This window comes from Hakea prostrata, chromosome 3 (assembly GCF_041222555.1).
Source record: "Hakea prostrata isolate BN-2017 chromosome 3, UWA_Hpros_2, whole genome shotgun sequence".
Taxonomy (NCBI): domain Eukaryota; kingdom Viridiplantae; phylum Streptophyta; class Magnoliopsida; order Proteales; family Proteaceae; genus Hakea; species Hakea prostrata.
This window is the reverse complement of record NC_142602.1, coordinates 39972963-39993154: the sequence shown is the minus strand read 5'-3', so window position 1 is coordinate 39993154 and position 20192 is coordinate 39972963. Positions and strand designations below refer to the sequence as shown.

General features: G+C 38.8%; 1 protein-coding gene across 3 annotated transcripts in view; it reads left to right on the top strand.

Moving 5' to 3' along the window:
* Positions 1-12475: 12475 nt before the first annotated feature.
* The window catches only part of LOC149022216 (vacuolar sorting protein 39-like), a 73488-nt gene continuing 65771 nt past the window's right edge, over positions 12476-20192 (top strand). For 2 of the 3 annotated variants that reach the window (XM_089150389.1, XM_089150391.1), the window contains exons 1-4: positions 12476-12693; positions 12902-12941; positions 13056-13511; positions 14535-14746. In XM_089150389.1, the coding sequence (XP_089006515.1) occupies positions 13067-13511; positions 14535-14746 (657 nt within the window). In that variant the 5' untranslated portion in view covers positions 12476-12693; positions 12902-12941; positions 13056-13066. Of the gene's footprint in view, positions 12717-12901; positions 12942-13055; positions 13512-14534; positions 14747-20192 lie in introns of all 3 variants that reach the window. The other variant, XM_089150390.1, reaches the window with a different exon arrangement.

Sequence of the window (20192 nt, the reverse complement as noted above, 5' to 3'; positions counted from 1 at the left end):
GTTTTCTTCAATTAAACTTCATAAGCATGAAATTCAAGGTAATACACACATGCTAGTATGTTCAATTTGAATTTCCCCAAAATCGAAAATTTCCAAAAAATTACGAAAAGTGCCCTTCTTGTCTATTCTTTTGGTAATTTTTTAACATTGACTTGTTGATCTTTTCCTATAGGTATAAATATCATGGAGAGATGAGGACGAGGTGTTCGTGGTCTAGGTAGATTGGTTGGAGCCAGGAGAGGTGGTGGTTAGGTACCTTTGCAGCCACGAGCGAAGGTGATAGATCGATACCGCTTCATCACTCCATTGGCCAAGTTTCTTTATGAGGTATACTTCGGGCATTGCTGCATCGAGTACGGATGGCTATTACAGACACGAGAGTTGAGGACATTTTGGATCGGATGGAGATTCGACACCATGTGATGGACACACCTATTCACGGAGGATCTACCGGTGTACCCGGAGTTAGTTCGGCTGTTTTACAGCAATCTGACTTCATTCGAGGAGGGTCAGGGTGGTCAGATGGAGTTAGTGATAGTGAGTCAGGTCAAGGGACTTAGATCAGATTTTCCACAAGCACATTGGCTGAGATCTTTGAGGTACCTCATTACCTACATGCATGTGTGTGGATATCAGGAGGTGAGGAGTTCAGCAGACACTTACTTCCATATGAGTTGCATGAGATCTGTACTACGCTATGGGCTGATCGTCAGTGCTATCGTCCTAGGATCAGTGGTGAGATGATTCCATCAGCTAGAGTCATCGGATGGATCATAGGGAGGAACATTATACCAAGAGCAGGACATCACCACGTGGTCACTATGATGGATGCTTTGCTCATCTATCGGATCTATTTGGGGTTTGAGATCGATTTGGCATATATTGTACAAAATATCATGATCGATATTGTAGAGTGCCCGAGTACTAGGAATCTTTGTTTTGGACACCTTTTGACACGCATCTTTAGGCACTTTGGGGTGGGGTTTGATGGTGAGGAGGTGATAGACCGGGACATGGGATATCCGATCGGCACGAGGACCATTGGACTCATGCAGTTGGATGATGCTGTGAGGTCACCAGGTCCGGAGGATGAGTCTGAGTCTGAGGATGAGGTGGCACCAGTAGATGAGGGACAGGATGCTGCAGATTCTGATGATCATGATGAGGAGGATACAGAGATGTGTGATGCTAGTCAGGATGATCAGGGGATTCCTGCACCACACTTTGAGGTAGGGGGCCCATCACATGCTGCTCCAAAGACACCCGACTTACATGCACGGATGCTTTCCATGACTTCCATGCTAGAGAGGATGGAGGTCAGGCATAGATGTATGAGAGGATGGATGTACAAGAGGATAGAATCAAGATAGACATAGATGTATGAGAGGATGGATGTGAGGCTTACATAGATGTATGAGAGGTTAGAGGTGAGACATGCACAGATAGAGTCCAAACAGGGGTTTATGTAGTCTCAGCTCACCCAAATTTTCGAGGATGTCCAGGCATTTCAAGATCAAAGGCGGTCTCCCAGATAGACTTATTATACTAGGATTTCAGTTATGCTTTTCATATGTAATTCGATGTAAAACTTTCTTAAGTTAATGAAATTTGCCTTTGTTTCACTTTATTATTGTGCATTATTCACTTTTCTTTTTATTTTATTAAGTGGTGTTTGTTAAATTATAATTATTGTATGTTATTCAACAATCACTTATGCTTCATTAATTAAGTTTCTAGTCCAAGTTATCTATTACTCACTCTAAGAATACAGGAGTCACTTCTGGATCTATGACTCGAGAATGTTCCGTTATCGTTTCTGTGGTTGGGGTTTCACTTGAACTTGGGCTCTGATACCACTCTGTCACATCCACCCAGCCGGTACCCCACCGGGCATACCCGAGTATGTGATCCACAGCCCCAAGGATCAAGTATCGAGCAACCATGCCTCCCACATACGCGATAACACACTCATGAACAATAATAATCAAGGTAAAAGCATATAATAAAAGAATCATAAGTAAGATAAAATAGATAATCGGAGTGCGGAATAAAGATGATACCAAGTGTATAAAGATAATTCAAAAAGAGAGAGAGAGAGAGAGAGAGAGAGAGAGAGAGAGAGAGAGAGAGAGAGAGAGAGTGATCAAAAGTCACTTCCTCAATGGCAGCGGAAAGTAATCAAATCTAGTTAAGTTACAAAACCAACTTCTAAAGAGTATATCAAGAAAGTTAAATTATAGATCCGGTCTTAAGAAGAATTCAAAATATAACACTAAACAAATGTTTCCTTGGTCACATAAAGTATGTCCTCATAACTATAAATATTAGAAGTCCAGCACAGCTGCTCCCACACCAATGTCGAGCTAATCCTGATGTGGAGCATAATCCTCTTCGGTACCCTCACCGAGATCTTTGTAGTAGCCACTACCCTAAGGATAGTATGACTCATCGTAGGGCACCTTGAAGAACGTGCCATCAGTCTCTCCAAAACCTGTGGAATAGTCTAACAAAGTAAATGCACAAAAAGGAATGAATTCAAAAGAACTCAGCAAGGCAATTAATCCATAATGCATAAAACATATGATACAAGTCATAACATGATGCAAAATGATATAAAACAGATGATGCAAATATGATTCTAACTCTACATATACATGCTTTAAGTCATAGCACCATACTTCCTTGGGTAGGTCTCAAATCACTCTTCCCTCAACCATCTCGGTATCTTGGGTTCTTCGGTGGGAATTGGGTCATGCATTCCTCGGGACAATCCATGGCTGGGGTTTAGGTCACCACTTTCTCACATCACCATTGGTTAAGTATTGGTGCATGTCACGGTAAAGCCTAGCCCAATGCAACTCATCTACACAATCATATCATGTCATATCATGTCAGATCCAGATACATCCATTCCTCGCCCCAGGCAATCCTTTCCGGTATCCTTCACACTAGAGTCATGGATATTACTCATTGGACTCATCAACCCCATTAGTCATCCACAAATAGTAGACAGGAAGTTCTCACGTCCTCTCACGGATATGACTCACCGGTCTCGAACGCCCGTGAGCCCAAGTCTAGCTATTTGCAACCCTACCAATAATGGCCCCTTTCAGGTATCCGTAATATGATTTATGTCCTCTCACGGGTTGGTTACCGATCTTGAGTGCCCATCAAACCATACCACTACCACAGGTCGTTCAGTTTCAATACCCTTCCGATTCAAGTCTGATACGACAGGGACATCCTAGCCATACATCTAGACAAGTCCTATGTATGTCATCCAATAATTTGGGAAAGCGTCGATGAATACCTTCGGAGAACATCCCATACTATTCCCTCCGATGTCCAAGGACAAAAACGTCAATAGGACATTCCTCAATCCCAAATCATACTTAAGCAATCACATGCTCAATTCATCATATCACACATACATAATACATCGCTATATTGAAAGACATATCATAACATCGCATGATCAAGTGTACAAGTAAATAACAAGAATTAAATAGACATGATATACAAGAGTAAATAAACATGTTGCTACTGTTACAAGGTAACTACAGTAGTCATATGATGTCTAAATACAACTAATATGTTGAGCCTACTAAGTTGTCAACATCAGTGTATTAATCACATAGTCTATGTGATATGGGTATAACCGTCCTTACCTTAATCGAATCGAAAATAATAGCAAGTACCACTTAGAATAGTCCCCAACTTAGTGCTTGAACCCTAGACAACATACATGAAACATTAGAGAAGGAAACAATCAAATCGGAGGTCAAACGGAGCAAAATGAGCAAGTATAGAGTTGCTGTCCTCATCTGGTTGACTGGCTGGTTGACTAACTCAGTTGACCAAGTAGTCAACCAAGATAAATCGTAATGGGCTGAATAGTGAATTTGGCCTGAAACCGATCTTTCAAAACTCGGATCGATCCGAAACTTGGAGGGAATGATGGTAATAGTATAAGGACACTATACAACAAGTATTATCATGATCCAATGGTCCATTTAGGAATACCCAAATTGAAACCCTATGCTCTATATGCTAAACATCAAGAATTGAATTGGAAATTGTTGCAATAGCAAGGGATGATGGGGAATTAGCTAAGGAAGTGATAAGAACTAGATTAGAATCATAAACCAATAATAAATCAGACCTAGCATACATCTACACATCAGTTTAGATCAACAAATAAGTTGAAATGAAGGGAATCAAGGAAATGCAATGCTAGTCATTGTAATGGAATCATAGCATAGCAAGAATGAGAGGAAAACAATGGAAATGAAAGGGGAAACACATGACCAAGTGTTTGCAAGGTTGCAGTACTTTAGCCATGGTCTCAATAGCAAGAAAAAGTAGAGGAATGAGTAGAATAGAGGATGAGAGAGAGAAATCATACCTTGAGTAAGCAATGGAGATGGAATGCAATGATTGAGACCAAGAATCTTCATCGACTTCAAGGAAGGGCTTTAGGAAGGTCACTCCTCGTTCTTGGGAGTCCCAATGATTAGAATAGGGTTCTATTCACGAGGTCCAAATAAGTAGGCTTAAAATAATAAAGAATTTTGTGATTTTCATATTTATTAATCTGCTGATCGATGGTCAGTCGACCAAGTAGTCGATCAAACCTGAACAGCAACTTCAGACAGGGAATTGGAAGGCCAGACAGATCCAAATTGAGTTGGGTTTTCTCCTACAAGTCAATTAACAAGTCTAGATTATAGAATTACCTTCGGAACGAGATCAGAAATGCATCACGCACTTCAACTAAGCTTCCCCCTTTCTAGGTGAAGTTTCTCACTGAACACTGACAGTGCATCCAAGTAAAGGGCATCACTGTCAATATCCATAGGCTTTGAGTCATACACCGAATCTTCAACTATGAGGGCCCACAAGTCTCTTCTTCCACTACTCCGGGTCTTCGGACCTACAAACAACAAGGGATCCAGGTCAGATCAGGGTTAGGAAAGGGCTGGATTTCACAGTTGCGTCAATCAGTAAGTCAATCCTTGGTAGGGGGTAGTGGTTCTTGTGTCTAAAAATACTACGCAAGTGCACGTGTCACAATCAAGTAATATATAGTAAGTAGAGTATCAATCCCACGGAGAATTTTATCTTCAAATATCAATGTAAAAGGAAGACTAATTTAAACAAGAATGATAAAGTGACTTTGTAATTAACAAACCAAATAGACAAAAGATAGGTGAAGTAAACTAGAGATACTAAATGGGAAATATGCAATAGAAGGAACTTTAATAAATGATATGAATGTTGGGAATCAATTTCCCCTCCCCTGAATTTATAATGCAGATACTATAGCAACACTACAACACAAAATATATCAAAGAACCTAGAACGAAATGACATAATGGCATTTTCCAATCCACATATGCATTAACATCCTAATTCAAAATCCTCATATTCCTATTGAGAAATGAAATGATAATGCAAATTATACCCAATTTCAGTCATGGCAACATGAGGCAAGTGAGTATTCCTACCCAACCTACTAATTAGCTAAACCCAAATAAAGATTAAGCTAACCCACGCCATTCAGCAATTATCTAGACTCAATTAATTTTCCAGTTAACTAAATCACAGCATTCATTCATGGATGATTAGTCAATAAATGAAATTAATCATAAACTAACATGCTGAATTCATTAATAATATATTGTACTGTAGTAAAGCTAAATAACACTAGATAATTACAACTCAAAATACAGGTTCAGGTACTCTTATCATCCCAACACAATAAGAACTTAGCTTATATCAGAATTCAAAAGCAAAGAATTATAAAATTGAATAGAAAACTAGGAGATGCTTCCACACAAGCTCCAGCCTTCCTCTCCAACAGGTCTCTTTCTTCCATGAGCTCAGCTCTGTTCTCCACGTTCTTCTCTTATTGTTCTCTTCTTTATTTTCCCCAAATTTTCCCCAAAGTGATAGGTTAAAAGTGGCTTGTAGGATTTGAACCTTTTCTTTTGATATCAACGGCTGAGATCCTTCATGGAATAACAAGAAGAAAGTCCATTTAGTTAGTCTTTTCAATCATTTTACTTTATGATGCTACATGTGTCCAATCTGGGAATATTCTGCTCCGTGATGCCGCAGCATCTTTACAGCAAAGTGAGGAGACATGTTCTTCTTCTATGTTCCATGTTATGTCTTCATCCTACAATGCCAAGAGAAAGAGGGCTGATCAAATTCATCCATTAATTGAAGAGAAATTTATGCAAGAATGACGTAAAGGACCTTTACAAGATTTAAAATGTTAAAACTCACTAAAACAACATCTAATGACAACTAACACTAAAACAAAGATAAAATACTCTTAAATCAAGCTATCTCAAGTAAAAAATTACCAAACTTAACTCTATGAAATAGAGTTATTAGGTAGCAGTCCTTTGAACAAGCCTTGTTTAGATCCGTGTAGTCAGTACACATTCTCCATTTTCCGTTTGCCTTTTTGACCATTACAACATTTGCCAACTAGGTCGAGCACTCGATTGGTTCAATGAAACCTGATTTCTCAAGTTTCTCTATTTTTGCTCTAATGGCTTCATGTTTCTCGATTGAGAAGTTTCTTCTTCTTTGGATGACAGGGATTGCATCCTTCTGGATCTAGAGTTTATGCTCAACTACCCACCTATCTATTCTAGGCATGTCACTTGCCGATCATGCTAAGATGTTTGAGTTGTCACATAAGAACTTGGTTAGTTCCTTTTTGAAGTCCTCGGGTTGTTCAGATCCAATAAACATCCCACGATCGGGAAGATCTTGATTTAGTTGGATTCTTTCTAATTTCTCGACCGGTTCTGCTCTCTGCATGCTTTCTTCATCTTGGTTGTCTCGAACTTCAATTGTTAGGGCACTTCCCGAGCTTTCTGACCTCTGCTTTTATTTTAGATAATTCACATAACATTGCCAGGAGGTAGATTGATAGGAACTGCATTTGCCCACCCCAGCATCTGTTGGAAATTTGAGCTTCATGTGTCAGGGTGATACAACCACCTCTAGTGCATTTAGAGGTTGGTCGACCCAATATCACATTGTATGCGGATAGGTCTTTTATAACCATGAAATTGACCCATACAAGAGTGTCCTGGGGGGATGTCTCGATCTTTAGATCCAAATAGATAGTTCCTTCTGCTATTGCTGAAGACCCTGCAAAACCATAAAGAGGTGTTGCAGAAGGAGTTAGCAGGTCATCAGCCAACTTTAATCTCTTGAATGCCACATACGATAGTAGGTCGACTGAAGAACCTGTGTCAACAAAGATTCGGTGTACTTCCTGATTGGCTATTTTTACTTTAATGATGATTGCATCATCATAAGGCGCCACTATCCCGTTCATATCATCATCGGTGAATGTTATAGGTTCAAGACACGCTGGATTTTTTTCTCTTTTTCGGCCAATGAACAGCTCCCACAAACCGGGCCTTTTGTTTTGCCTTTTTAATTGACTCAACAGCCAAGCCACCCATGATTATGTATACGGGTGATTCTTCTCGACCTTCCTTCTCCTTTCCTTTGTCGGCCTTTTTGGCGGTTTCTCCGGATTAGTTGATCGACTTCACCCGGGCGACCATCCCCCTCCCAGCCCCGGCTGGGGCCCGGGCGGCCGCCGCGTGGTTGCCGCAGCGACGCCCCCGCGCGCCTTGGATGCCCCTCCCGATCGTTAAAAATGGCGGCCCTCTTCCTTGGCTCGGGTGACCTTTTTCGGGATTTACCTGACCCTCGGACATACTGACCAAGTTTCCCGTCTTGGATCAATTTCTCGATCTCTAATTTGAGGATTCAACAGTTGTCAATGTGGTGGCCATAATCTTTGTGAAAGCGGCAATATTTTGGCATATCTCGATCTTTGGATCGGGAATGTAACTTTCCAAGCCATTTTAATGACTTGTTGTCCCAGATTTGCATCAGAATCTCCGATGGTTTTGTATTGAGTGGGGTGAAGCTTTCTCGGCTTTGGTTGTGCCTTCACCGGTTTTTAGATCCTCGATCCCGATCATTGGAAGTGTTCTTTTCATTCTTGGGTCTTTGTTCCCAATCAGCCTTTACTCAGGCATTTATTACATCGTATACGCTGGCTTGCTTCGGGCACTTATGCAATAGTGTCCCGTATGTCTTAGGCTTGTCGGTTAGTAAGACCTCCAAGAGTCGCTAATGAGTGATGTCACTCCAGAGTGCGTTGTATGCAACTTGATCATCAAGATCCTTGATCTCAATGGCTACTTCATCGAAACGCTTCAAGAAGTCCCAAATGGATTCATTTTGTCCCGGCCTTAAGGCAAATAGGTTGTCAGACGTTTTCTTGCTCCCGATTGCACTTCTAAATCGGGCTATGAACTTCTAGGCAAGTTCTTTGAAACTATGAATTGATCCCTATTGTAAGCTGCTGAACCATTTAATGGCTGGACCCTTCAGTGAGGCCGGGAAATTTCTGCTGAGCAGTTCGTCCTCCCGACCGAGTACAGTCATTACTGACTTGAAGTAACAAATATGCTCTTTCGAGGTTGTTTTTCCTTCGAACGGGGTGAAGGTTGGCATGATAAAATTCTGAGGAAGTGGTATATTCATGATTTCGTCCGAGAATGGGTCCCGGTCAACAATTCTCAGATCTTCATCATGATCCCGATCCTCCAATATGCGCTTTACCTCGGCCATTCTTCTTTGGAGGCGATTCTGCATTGCTCCATTTCCATCCGATTCAGTAGTGCTCTCTCTTTTGGATTGCATTCAGGAGACAGATACCCTCGATTGGGTTGCTTGAGGTTGGCTTTCTCCTTGGTGTTCGATTTCTTCCCGGCGACTTCTTTGAGGCAGGGTTCCAGTTCGAGAGGGTACCAAAATGCGGTCAAGGGCGCTAACCCTTGCTCCATTTGGTTGTCTTTGACCGCGCTCAGTGCCAGTATGAGTTGATCTCTGGCCCTCGGCTTGTCTTCCTCTCAGGATCCCTCCTCTCGGTCGGGCTATTCTGCATTTTTGGAAGGCTCTCAATAACCTTCCCTTCTGGGTGTTTCGTCTTGGTCCTTGTTCGACTCCAATCTAATGGACCAAACCTCTCAGCGCCCCCTGCATCTCGAGCATTCCTTTCCTGATTTTTTCCACATCTGCCGTAGTGGTATGCCCCTGGGGCCTTCTTGACGTGCCCTCCCCATTCGGATTTTTAGGTATTAGATTATCCTTGGGAGGATCTTGCTCCACTCGGGTTGAGTGTCCGGCCCCATCGTCTTGATGTGTTTGATCTTCTAAGTTCGAGTTACCGCCGATAGTCTCCTGGCTGAGCGCGCCGTTATTAGCTCCTCTTCTTGCTATGACTTAAGATTGTCGTTCCCACAAACGATGCCAAATTGATGCATCATAGTTATAATTTTGGTTCTGACTAAGCCCCTTCTCACTCTCGAGACAATGAGTCCTGCAAGAAAGGTTAGACGTGGGCCGACTCGTATGCTGGGCAGCCACCTCCGATGGCTAAGTCATACAGTGAACAAATTAAGATCCCACGCAAGAGCTACACAAGGTTTTGTTCAGAATGTATTGGATGCTTATCGAAGGGGTGAGTCCTTACTTTTATACTGCATGTATTACCTTTTTGGTGCTGGGCAGGCTTCTCGTCAAGAGCTGATATCTCTCCCTGGATCATGCTTCCTTGTCGTCCATCCCGCTCAATCATCTTTGTAGTTGACCTTCTATCTAGAGCGTTCTTGCCATGTTGGTCTAGCGTAAGTAACGCTCTGCCTTAGTTAGTCGATAACCGTCCCGACCGAGCGTTTGGTTCAGCCCCGGCCCGGGTCCAAAGTCGGTTGGGTATAAAACCTCCCGTATCAGGTGCTTCGGTGAGTAGAACAGGGTGCTTTCCAGGGGCCACACGAAGTTCATTGTAGAAAGTGTGATGCCAGATCTTCTCCATGTCATCCCACTTGTTGACAATTCTATGCTCAATTGGATATTTGAGAGTCAAAATACCTCAATTGGACTGAGCCTCATCCCCAACATAAGCATCTTTCTGGCCCATACCAACCATTACACTAGTGTTGCATGGGTGACCCACAATGCTAGGGAACACAACCCTTGGAGCATCATATCCACCAAATCCAACCTAATTATCAAAATTCATTCAAATTAGGCAAGATGTAAGCTCCAAAAACTAAGTCGAACAGCCGCTAACTAATGCTAAAAGGCTATCCAATGAAGCTACTATAAGAATAACACACTATGCCTGTATGAATACAAAAATTGAAGACATTTTCTTTTCTTACCTTGACCATTCTTGTCCCATTGTCACAAATGAGAGGTTGAATGTCCTCAGTATTTGCCATCTTCTATTGCTTGCTGGAGAAAATAAACCAAATTAGATTTAAAAAGAAAAATTATGGGCACAACACAACAAAGCATCTAACACAGGAGTGGAATCCAACACAGGCATTGGTTAGTTACTAAGAGGTTGTACGGCTGTTAGGGTACCAACACAGGAATTGAAATCCAACACATGCTATGTAGTTCTACTCTAGTGAGCTGAAAACTCAATGTCTTAAAGGAAGAAAATACTTGCTGATAGAGCAAGGGATATTGAGTTAAATGAATTGAAGTACATACTTATATTAGGATTGTAAAATGATACCCATAGAAAATTAGATGTATGCAATTATGTTAAATTTGCCAATCCAATCTAGTTCTAGATATTAAAGTATGACAATTAAGTCAGATAACTCAAAAAAATAAATACAAAAACCTTTAGAACTATGTCCAAATACTATTTTTTCATATGCAAGCCAATCCGATTGCCATTCATGATCAGAAAATGTTACATCATCCTAGCTTCTCATGTACATCAGAATCAAAAGATACAATATTCTTCTACATATGTTAATTCATCTTAATGAGGAAACAATATACAAATGCTGAAGAAGAATCCAAAGATGTTCAAGAAGCGGCTAAGGAGAGATGCTACATAAACAAGAGGCTGAGAATATTTATAAGTTTGTAACTTCAAGAATGTGAATGCAGAGAAATAAAATGGTAGGTGGTGGTCATTAAATTCTTAACTAAATTTCAAAGAAATGTAACCACTGGAAATCAAAGGAAAATAAAATATGTAGCGGCAACCAAAATAGGTTAAAATTTTTTTCAACAAATAAAATCCAATGCGTGAAAGTTGATTGCAAATCTGCAAATCGCTAAATGGATTACTTACATAAACCCAACAAAAACCTCCAATCTGTAAATCGATATCGAAACTAGGTCTTGATTAACACGCTTGCTCGCCGTCGCCTGAGAAAAAGACAGTTTATATGTAAGGGCATTCAACGATTTTCTTAGATGATATTATTGATGTTTCTTGAGGAACTCTATTTTGCCATTATCTAGAAGAGGCAGCAGTGAAGATAAAATAGTGGATTTGATCCATTGAAACAGAAGAGAATCAGAAGATGAGGCGGGTAAATTGAAGAATTGCCTGAGATTTCACGCGGAATGATTTGATTGAAGTAGTGGGTTTTGATTGTAAATTCAAAAACTTTAAAACCTAAAGGGATAATTATTGTTGTCCCATTGTATTTTGATTTTATTACTACTTTATCCCCTGTACTTTTTAAAATTACTATTCCAACCTTTAACTTTGTCAACAATTACTAATGCCCCCTACCGTTAAGCTCCGTCAGTTTACTGATGATGTGGCATCTATATATTTTTTCAAAATCCCAAAAATAACCATGCAATTATCTTTTTACTTATTTGCTCTTTTTTCAAGTTATAATACTACCCTTAATAAGAAAAAAATTAACTTTAATTTCACTTTTCTTATTTAAAAAGAAACTACCAAATAAAAGAAAGATGTGATTTTTTTTTCTCTAAAAATAAATCACCAAATAAAGGAAAGATGTAATTAAATAGAAACTAAAATATTAAGAAATATCAAATTTAATTCAAAGCTGAAAATTGAAAATCACCTAACATATGCTGACCATTATGTATGTTACCAAATTTTTTATCAATTAGATCTTATATGCTAATATGTTTGTAAAACTTCCATCATGGTGATTATGAAAAATTTAAGTGGAATATGAAAGTTTCAACAATCATATGCATATGGTCCCACCAAATTCAAAACTAATTATAAAATATAAGATTTTAAGGATATAATTGACATGCAATATAGTTTTTATAAATGAGGGTAATGCCATATTTTTTACTTCTTAATTTTAAGGGCAAAATAGACATTTCATATTTGATGTTAATAGCGACTTAACACCTTTAGAAGTGAGGGGGGCAATAGCAATTTCACAAAGAAGGGGGTTTGATTAGTAATAAAACCAAAGTTAAGGGGCAATAGTAATTATCCCAAACCTAAAATGTAAGATAAAATTGAAATTTACGTTCATACCCCTGCCTTTTAATTCTGGCTGTCGGATATAAATCCAACCAGGTGTCGCATTCACGGTAGTACACGGAGGATATCCGCTCTGCCGCCGAACAAAAATCCTAAGATTCATTCGCTGCTCCGTGGTGCAGGGCCAGACAGCCTATACTATTTTGATCCTACTCCACAAAAGTTTGAACACGAAAAAGAAGCAAAATAAACAAAACATTCTGCAATAGCTATTACCTGAGATGTCCAAGGCTCGAGTGGGAGGTCGACTAGTCCTCCGCTAACCACCATCGCCCCGGCTGGCGCTATTTGTATGAATGGCTTTCGGTTCTTCGTAATCATTTCCTCTGCCAATTTCAGAATTGATGAACTCGAAAATGTTGCAGTATAATTGTTTCTTTTCTGGATATTTTATTTACGCCTGCTTGATCTTAGGAGAGGAGCATGGTTTCTCTGCGTTTGTGTAATAATTTTCTTTAGTACTTCTCACTCACTTTTGACCGCTTTGATTATTTTCAGATATAATTTAACTCGTGAGGAGGATTTGACCTTAGCTGATGTAAGAAGAGAAAATTGATTTCATCTGTGCATAATAAGAAATCCTGCATCTGGCACAGCTTAGCAATTGTTGTCTCTTCTCTATATTACATCTTTTGCTTCCTGCTTTTCCCAGAGAAACAGAAGATGGTACACAACGCTTATGATTCTTTCCAGTTGCTTAGAAGCTGCCCAGCAAGGATCGAATGTGCCGCATCCTATGGTCCAAAGCTCTTCCTTGGATGCAGCGATGGCTCCATGAGGATCTGCACTCCAGAATCCTCTGCTTCGTCATTGGAGAAGTCTTCACCATTTGATCAAGAAAGGATGACATCTATCAAGCGAGAGCCTTATGTCGTTGAGAGCACTATGGTTGGGTTTTGGAAGAAACCATTGATTGCCATGGAGGTCTCAGCATCAAGGAAGCTGTTGATTTCACTGTCCGAATCTATAGCCATCCATCGAATCCCAAATCTGGAGGCGGTCGCTTTTATAGGAAAGGCCAAATGGGCTAATGTCTATGCTTGGGATGATCAAAGGGGATATTTGTGCTTTGGAAGGCAGAAGCGCGTTAGCATTTTTCGGTATGATGGTAAGTTCTATATTTTATCTGTATTTTTGGCGATCAGCGGAACGTTATGTATCTTCTACATCTTTTTCTTTGAAGTTGGGTTTGCTAGTTTGATTACATGGGAGGATTAAATCTCACCCTTCCTGTGTCTGAAAGCCCAAATGGCAGGTATAATATTCCAAAATACATTTGTCACAATTTTAATGAAGGAGGAAGAGCAGGAAGATACTTGTTATAGATGCCAACATGTTAGACTATTTATGTTTTCCCTCTTTCTTTCAAGAAAAATCAGTTAAGTTGTGAAATATCAGGGATTAATTAATAATTGATCGTTGATAAATAAGAAGATAAGGAGTGGCAAGTTAATCGTAGCTGTCTTGGAGGCTACCCAGGCATCGGAGGGGTAGCAAATGGGTATGATAATAATTTTATAAAATTGTTTTTGTATACTACTTAAAAACTCAAGATAAAAACTGATAAACTATTAAGCTCATTCATTAAAAAAAAACCAAAGTTATCTTTTGGCAAAAACTGATGCAATATAAGTGTGCTGGCTCAAGGCCACAAGATGACACCAGAGCAGTCACTTCTCTTAGCAGTGCCTTGAGAACTTTTGAGTTAATTATTTGATTATTTGTAGTCATAACATTATGACATACCATCTTTTAGTTGAAGTTATTGATTTTGTTTCTCTTAATTGTTTGGTTGTGTAATGGACAAAATAGTTCTGTCGGAAGTACTATTTTGATTTTGAAATTGACTCTTGGGGAATTAGGAAAAAGCCTCTTTGCAAAGTGGGGGTATGGCTGTGTATCATGTTACCCTCTCCAGGCAGTGCCTGAGCCTTGTGCACTCACTGAGAATGCCCTTTTCTGGCTACCCAATACTACCTGGTGTTTTTTGTTCCAGTTTTGGGCCTCAATATTCCAATACTGCTATCACTGTATAATAATTTTGCATTGTATTTGATGAATGATATTAATTCACCCAAGAGAACTAGTTTGTTTTTCATACTGTACATGTGCATGTTTGCTTGTTTTTCAGGGGGGAGGGAATTTTCGGAGTTGAAGGATTTTGCAGTTCCAGATGTGGTGAAGTCAATGGCTTGGTGTGGTGAAAACATATGTTTAGGGATTCGAAAGGAATACATGATACTAAACAGCACAAATGGCGCACTTTCTGATGTGTTCTCTTCGGGGAGGATTGCACCACCTTTAGTTGTCCCTCTTCCTTCTGGGGAGCTTCTCTTGGGAAAGGTGAAAGCCATTTGTCCTCTGTTTCGAATTCTGTTTGATTATTTAATGCAAACAGTTCCAAAATAGAATAACCAGAACTGACTGGCAAAACAGATTCACTGAAAACAGGGGAACTGACAACTGAACAATTTAGGGAGAGAATTAATAGCTTGCTGCAGAAGCATCAGATATGCCTACGTTGTCAAGTGTGCTCTTAGTAAAATCAGCAAAATTTCTTGGGAAACAGTGGATCCAGTATTGCTGGCACAGATAGCTTCTATTAGGAGAACGGAAACTGAAATGAGAATTCTATCTAATGATTCTTAACAGAACAAATCTGGCAAACTATCAGAATTGTTACGTAAAATTCGTGACAAATTTGAGCAGTATTCGGTGAGCTATTTAAGTAGAATGCAACCAGAACTTGGTGAAAAACAAGGGAGCCAGTAGGCCCGGTGTATAAAGAGCTTTGGAATAGAACTGAATTGGAATCTGTTGTTGAAGATAAGAAAATAGAAAGAGAGGTAAAGGTAAACAGGCCAGGAATCCTCCAGCAACCACCCGTTGTCATGGATGAAGGTGTTGGAAAGGGAGGAGGTGAGTAGGAATGCAGCAGCGGAAGGTTGTCTTTTGTTTCCACACCCCCCATTATAGAAGGGGTTTTGATGTAGGGCAGTCCTAGAAACTAGGGTATTCTACAAAGAAGTAGGATCCCTAGGTAGCTAAAACACTATGAGGGATTTGGGGAGGGTTTGCACTTCACATAATAAAATTTAGGGTAAATATCACTTATCTCCCCTCTTAGCTGGACAAATAGCACTTACACCCCCTCTTAGTTGAATAATATCATTTACCTCCCCTCTTACCTATTAAATATATCAAACACCTCCCCTCTGTTAACTTTTTCGGTTAAATTGAACTTTTACCGTTAAATATTTTTCTAAAATCCCAAACTACCCCTAGCTAAAAATATATTTTTTTAATTTTAAACTTTAAATTACCGTATCACCCTAGGAATTAAAATATTAAATTATCCTCAATTAAAATAATTGTTAAAAACCAATACACCATACTTAAAATCCAAATTATTTTTAATTATTAAAAGCCCAACATACCCTTTTTAAAAAAAATTTATCAAACAATTAAAAAAACCCAAAATAGTAGTATGGGTTTAATTTTATCAACATACCCTCTTTTTTTTAATTGCATTTTTAATTTTACTTGATTGTAGTACGTTTTTTTTTAATTGTTTGATAATTTAAAAATAAAAATAAAAAGGGTATGTTGGGCTTTTAATAATTAAAGATAATTTAGGTTTTAACTATGGTGTTTTGTTTTTTAATAATTATTTTAATTGAGGGTAATTTAGTAGTTTAACTGTTAGGGTGATTATGGTAATTTAGGGTTTAAAATAAAAAATATTTTTAGCCAAGGGTAGTTTGGGGTTTTAGAAAAATCTTTAATGGTAAAAGTTAAATTTAACTAAAAAAGTTAAAGAGGGGAGGTGTTTGATATATTTGCTAGGTGAGAGGGGAGGTAAGTGATATTATTCAACTAAGAGGGGGTCTAAGTGCTATTTGTCCAGCTAAGAGGGGAGGTAAGTGATATTTACCCTAAAATTTACACTAAGAGAATAGTACGGAATTAAAATTCAGCAAGCAAGAATGTAAGTAAAGTGCAAATATCTGAAGACTTGAGAACAATTTAGGATCCTTATATGATCAATCCATACTCTAGGGGGTTAGGGTCATTACATTCAAAGAAATAAAATTTCAGCAAATTCATAATATGATCAATTTTATTCAATGTAGGTGCAAGTTTTACATCCAATGTGAAAGACAAAAGAAAAACACAGAACTCCTAAACCCAAACCTACCAACAAGGGCACCAATAATTATTTTTAATGCTAGAACAAGGAGGCAGCAATGCCAGCAGAAACAGTAGCTATAACAGGAATTATATAAAAATGCTAGAAACAGAATACCGGTGATGTTATACTCACTGGAAAATAGAGAAGAGCAGAAGAGGATATAGGTTCTACAGAAAATAATTATGCTACTGATATGCTCAACAGAAAAAGTAGGGGCCATTAAAGGAGAAGAGAGAAATAACATAGGTGGGGAACAGGAACTAACGACAGAAAAGAATAGGCTGCCATGAGGATATGTAGAAGAAGAGGGGGTAAGAAAGAAGAGGGAAGAAAATTGTTCCACAGAAAAGCAGAGGCTGTCAAAGGGTTGGAGAAGAAAAATGAGAAAAAAAGAAAAAAGAAAAAAGAAAAAAATGAAACAAGAGAGTTTTCTGCAGAAACACAACTGCTATGAGGTCCTTGGGAGAAAAAAAGAAAAAAAAAAAAAAAAAAAGCAAGAGAGAAGCAAGAAAGAGAAATCCAGAAAAGCAGGGGCCGGATTGAGAAGAGAGCGTGAGAATACAAACTTTCAGATGGAAAGGAGCAGCAATGGAGGATAAAACTGACCTGTTGAAGGGAGGAAGAAAGAGGAAGTACCGCCAGTGAGAGAGAGGAAAGCTGCAATTGTAGAACCCATTTTTCTTTTTCTTTCTAATTTCATCATCATGCCCTGTTGGTGGTTAACACATTAAAAGGAAAAAAATTCCTAAAATAACTCCAATAAAATAAAAGAAACCTAATAAAATCCTATAACTCCAAGATATGAAAAGAAATCCCTAAACTACCCTTACAAAAAATGACCGAATAAATACTAATACTAATATTTAAAAAAAAGTGGTGTGGACCATGGTTGTAAGGGTCTAGGTGACTCTTTGTAGTAGCCAAACCAAAGTGAAAGGTTCCGTCATCTCTGCCTTTGGTAGTAACGAATGATGGGTGGGCATGGTATGATGTCCCATTAGGTTTGCATGGCAAGATTTGGGTAGAAAGATGGTTTTATAGAAGAGTGATGAAATTACCAATTACATACATGCTTATAAAGGTTTAGTACATAAAAAGAAATAAACACTTCATACCAATAAATCATAAGCATCTGCTTGCCTCTTTTTGGATTATAATTTATGTAAGTGTAATTCAAGTACAGACAATGACTGGAAATCATACCAAATACCTATATTTATGTTAATGTGTTGGGTAAACATAAGTACAAACCATATTAGAGAGAGCTAATCAAAGTTTAACAAATTAAACAAGGTTTCACATGAACTCACCTTTGAGATCAGATTTTTCCTTCTAAATCTTTCTGAAATTCCTCTTCAATTCAATTTTCCAGCAACCCAAATCACCTGTACCTCAATTGTATCACCAATCTGCAAGCCTTTATTCAGTTATACCTTTCATCATAAAATTCAAATGTGAACTTGAAACCTGGTTCTTACATGCCTTAAGACTGCAACCCCTAAACCATGTCATGGTTTGAGATCTCAGTCTTAACAGGGATCTCGTCCCTCAAAACTGAGATCTCACAAGATCTTGGCCGTGACGTGTAAAAATCCCCATTGGGTAAAACCAAGATCTTTGCTTAAGTTTCCAAAGTAGGATAGCTTACTTTATCAGCTGGGTCTTGCTTCTTTATGTATGCATGTAATGTTGATGGATAGAATGTCATTGAATGGAATAAAGTTTAGCTGAGTTTGCATACACTGATGAGTGCTTCTGTGTTCAGTTGGTTCATTTTAGTGATTGACACCCATCCTTTCCTCATCATAGGTATATTTTCTTCTTTTTCCTTAGTTTCTTTACCACCCTCATCAATCTTTCACACTTCTCTTCCTTGTTGCTATTGTTTTTTTCTACCTTGCTCTATATGATGCCTCAAGCCCTTTGAGATGCATCAATCTCTATTGCAATGGCTTATTGAACTCCCACATTTCTCTTCATGGTTGTCAAAGCGTCCGCCTAGGTGGCAAAGCGGTTTTTCAACCGCCTTGTTTTGAACCGCTTAATTGACGCTCAAACTGCAAAGGAACTCCAAGGCCCAAAGTGACATAGGACCTATTTTTTGTCCGGGGGCGCTGTCCCCGTCCCACCGGCAACAGAATGTGAAGCTTGAGCCATACTTAGCATTGAGAGTCAATGAATCAATAAATGCCTAGGCGGATGCTTTGACAACCATGGTTTGATGAGATGAACTTATGTTAGTGTTCTTTTTTTGAATAATTTTTCATAATTATGATTCTTGAATTTTTTTTTTGGGGTTGAATGTGATTATTGAATATTTGTTTTATTATAGAAAGTAGTTGTATTGAAAAGTAGTTTAAACATAGTTGTATTGAAAATTTTTGACCCAATCGCTTTGGTCGCCTTATTGCCACTTAGGTGTCGCTTTGTTGCCTAATCACCTAGGCGGAGCCCCAATTGCTTTGGTCACCTTGCTGCCCTAACAACCATGTTTCTCTTTCTTATTGCTATTGCTTTTTTACCCTACTATGGTGATGCCTGCCCTCCTTTTGAGATGGAGCATTCTTTATTGTGATGACTTATTTCCATTTGTAGCTTGCTTTTCTTTTAGTGACCCAAATCCTAAAATTTCAGTTTTTATTTTTTATTTTTACCTAAAATTCAGTTTTTATTTTTTATTTTTTGATACATAAAAATTTCAGTTTTTCTACCTCTCAAACTTGAGAACCACAACCATGATCAGATCTGAACCTTGATTTAACTTCAGTAACATCTTCAAGAATTTCTTTCTGTTCTCTCATTGATTGTTTGAGACTGTTGTTGGTTTCTCTTGGAGCTTTTAGGGAGGGGAATTAGTCCCTGAATTCCTACCTTGAAAAGGGGTGAACTAAAGAAGTTCCTTCACCTGAAATGTAACCAGTTTGCTGCTGGTTTTCTGGTTTGTATCTTATGGTAGACAACTCCTTCCATGATATTGTGTTTCTTAAGTTTGATTTCCTGTTGCACCTTCTTCTCTGATCAAGCATTATCTGCTTTATTTTGCTTCAATTTGCCCTTGCTCAATAATTCCTAAATCCCCTTATGTCCTCTCTTTTACCTCCCAAGTAACTCCTTTAGAAATTTGGTTTTTCCAGATTACCACCACCTTTATACATTGACCTTTTATGCAATTGGGTAGGTCCATAGTGATTCCAAGCAGGGTTTTTTAACCTGGATTTCATTAGAGGGTAATACAAAGAGAAGAGTGCCAGAGCCTCACAAATTGAATGTCAGCCTGTCACTTTATAATCATACTTCTTGTTGTCGTTGGTTGGCTTACTTGTTGGCTTTTGCCCATCAAGGGAGCCTCAAGATGTCATCACTTTCATGGAAAGCATTTTTATTCATCCTCCATGGTTTGTGTTCAATTTTCCAATAAAGTGTACTTTTTAAAGGGGATTTTCTGGTTGGCCGACCTACCTCTACCATGTGGAAGTCATGGGCAAAAATTTGTCAGGTAAAGCAAACGTCACCAGTTCCTATGTCAAGTTTCAACTGACTTGGCAGCATGGCAAACTGAAGTACTGAAAATTGCTGCAGTACCAATGGGGTGTATGG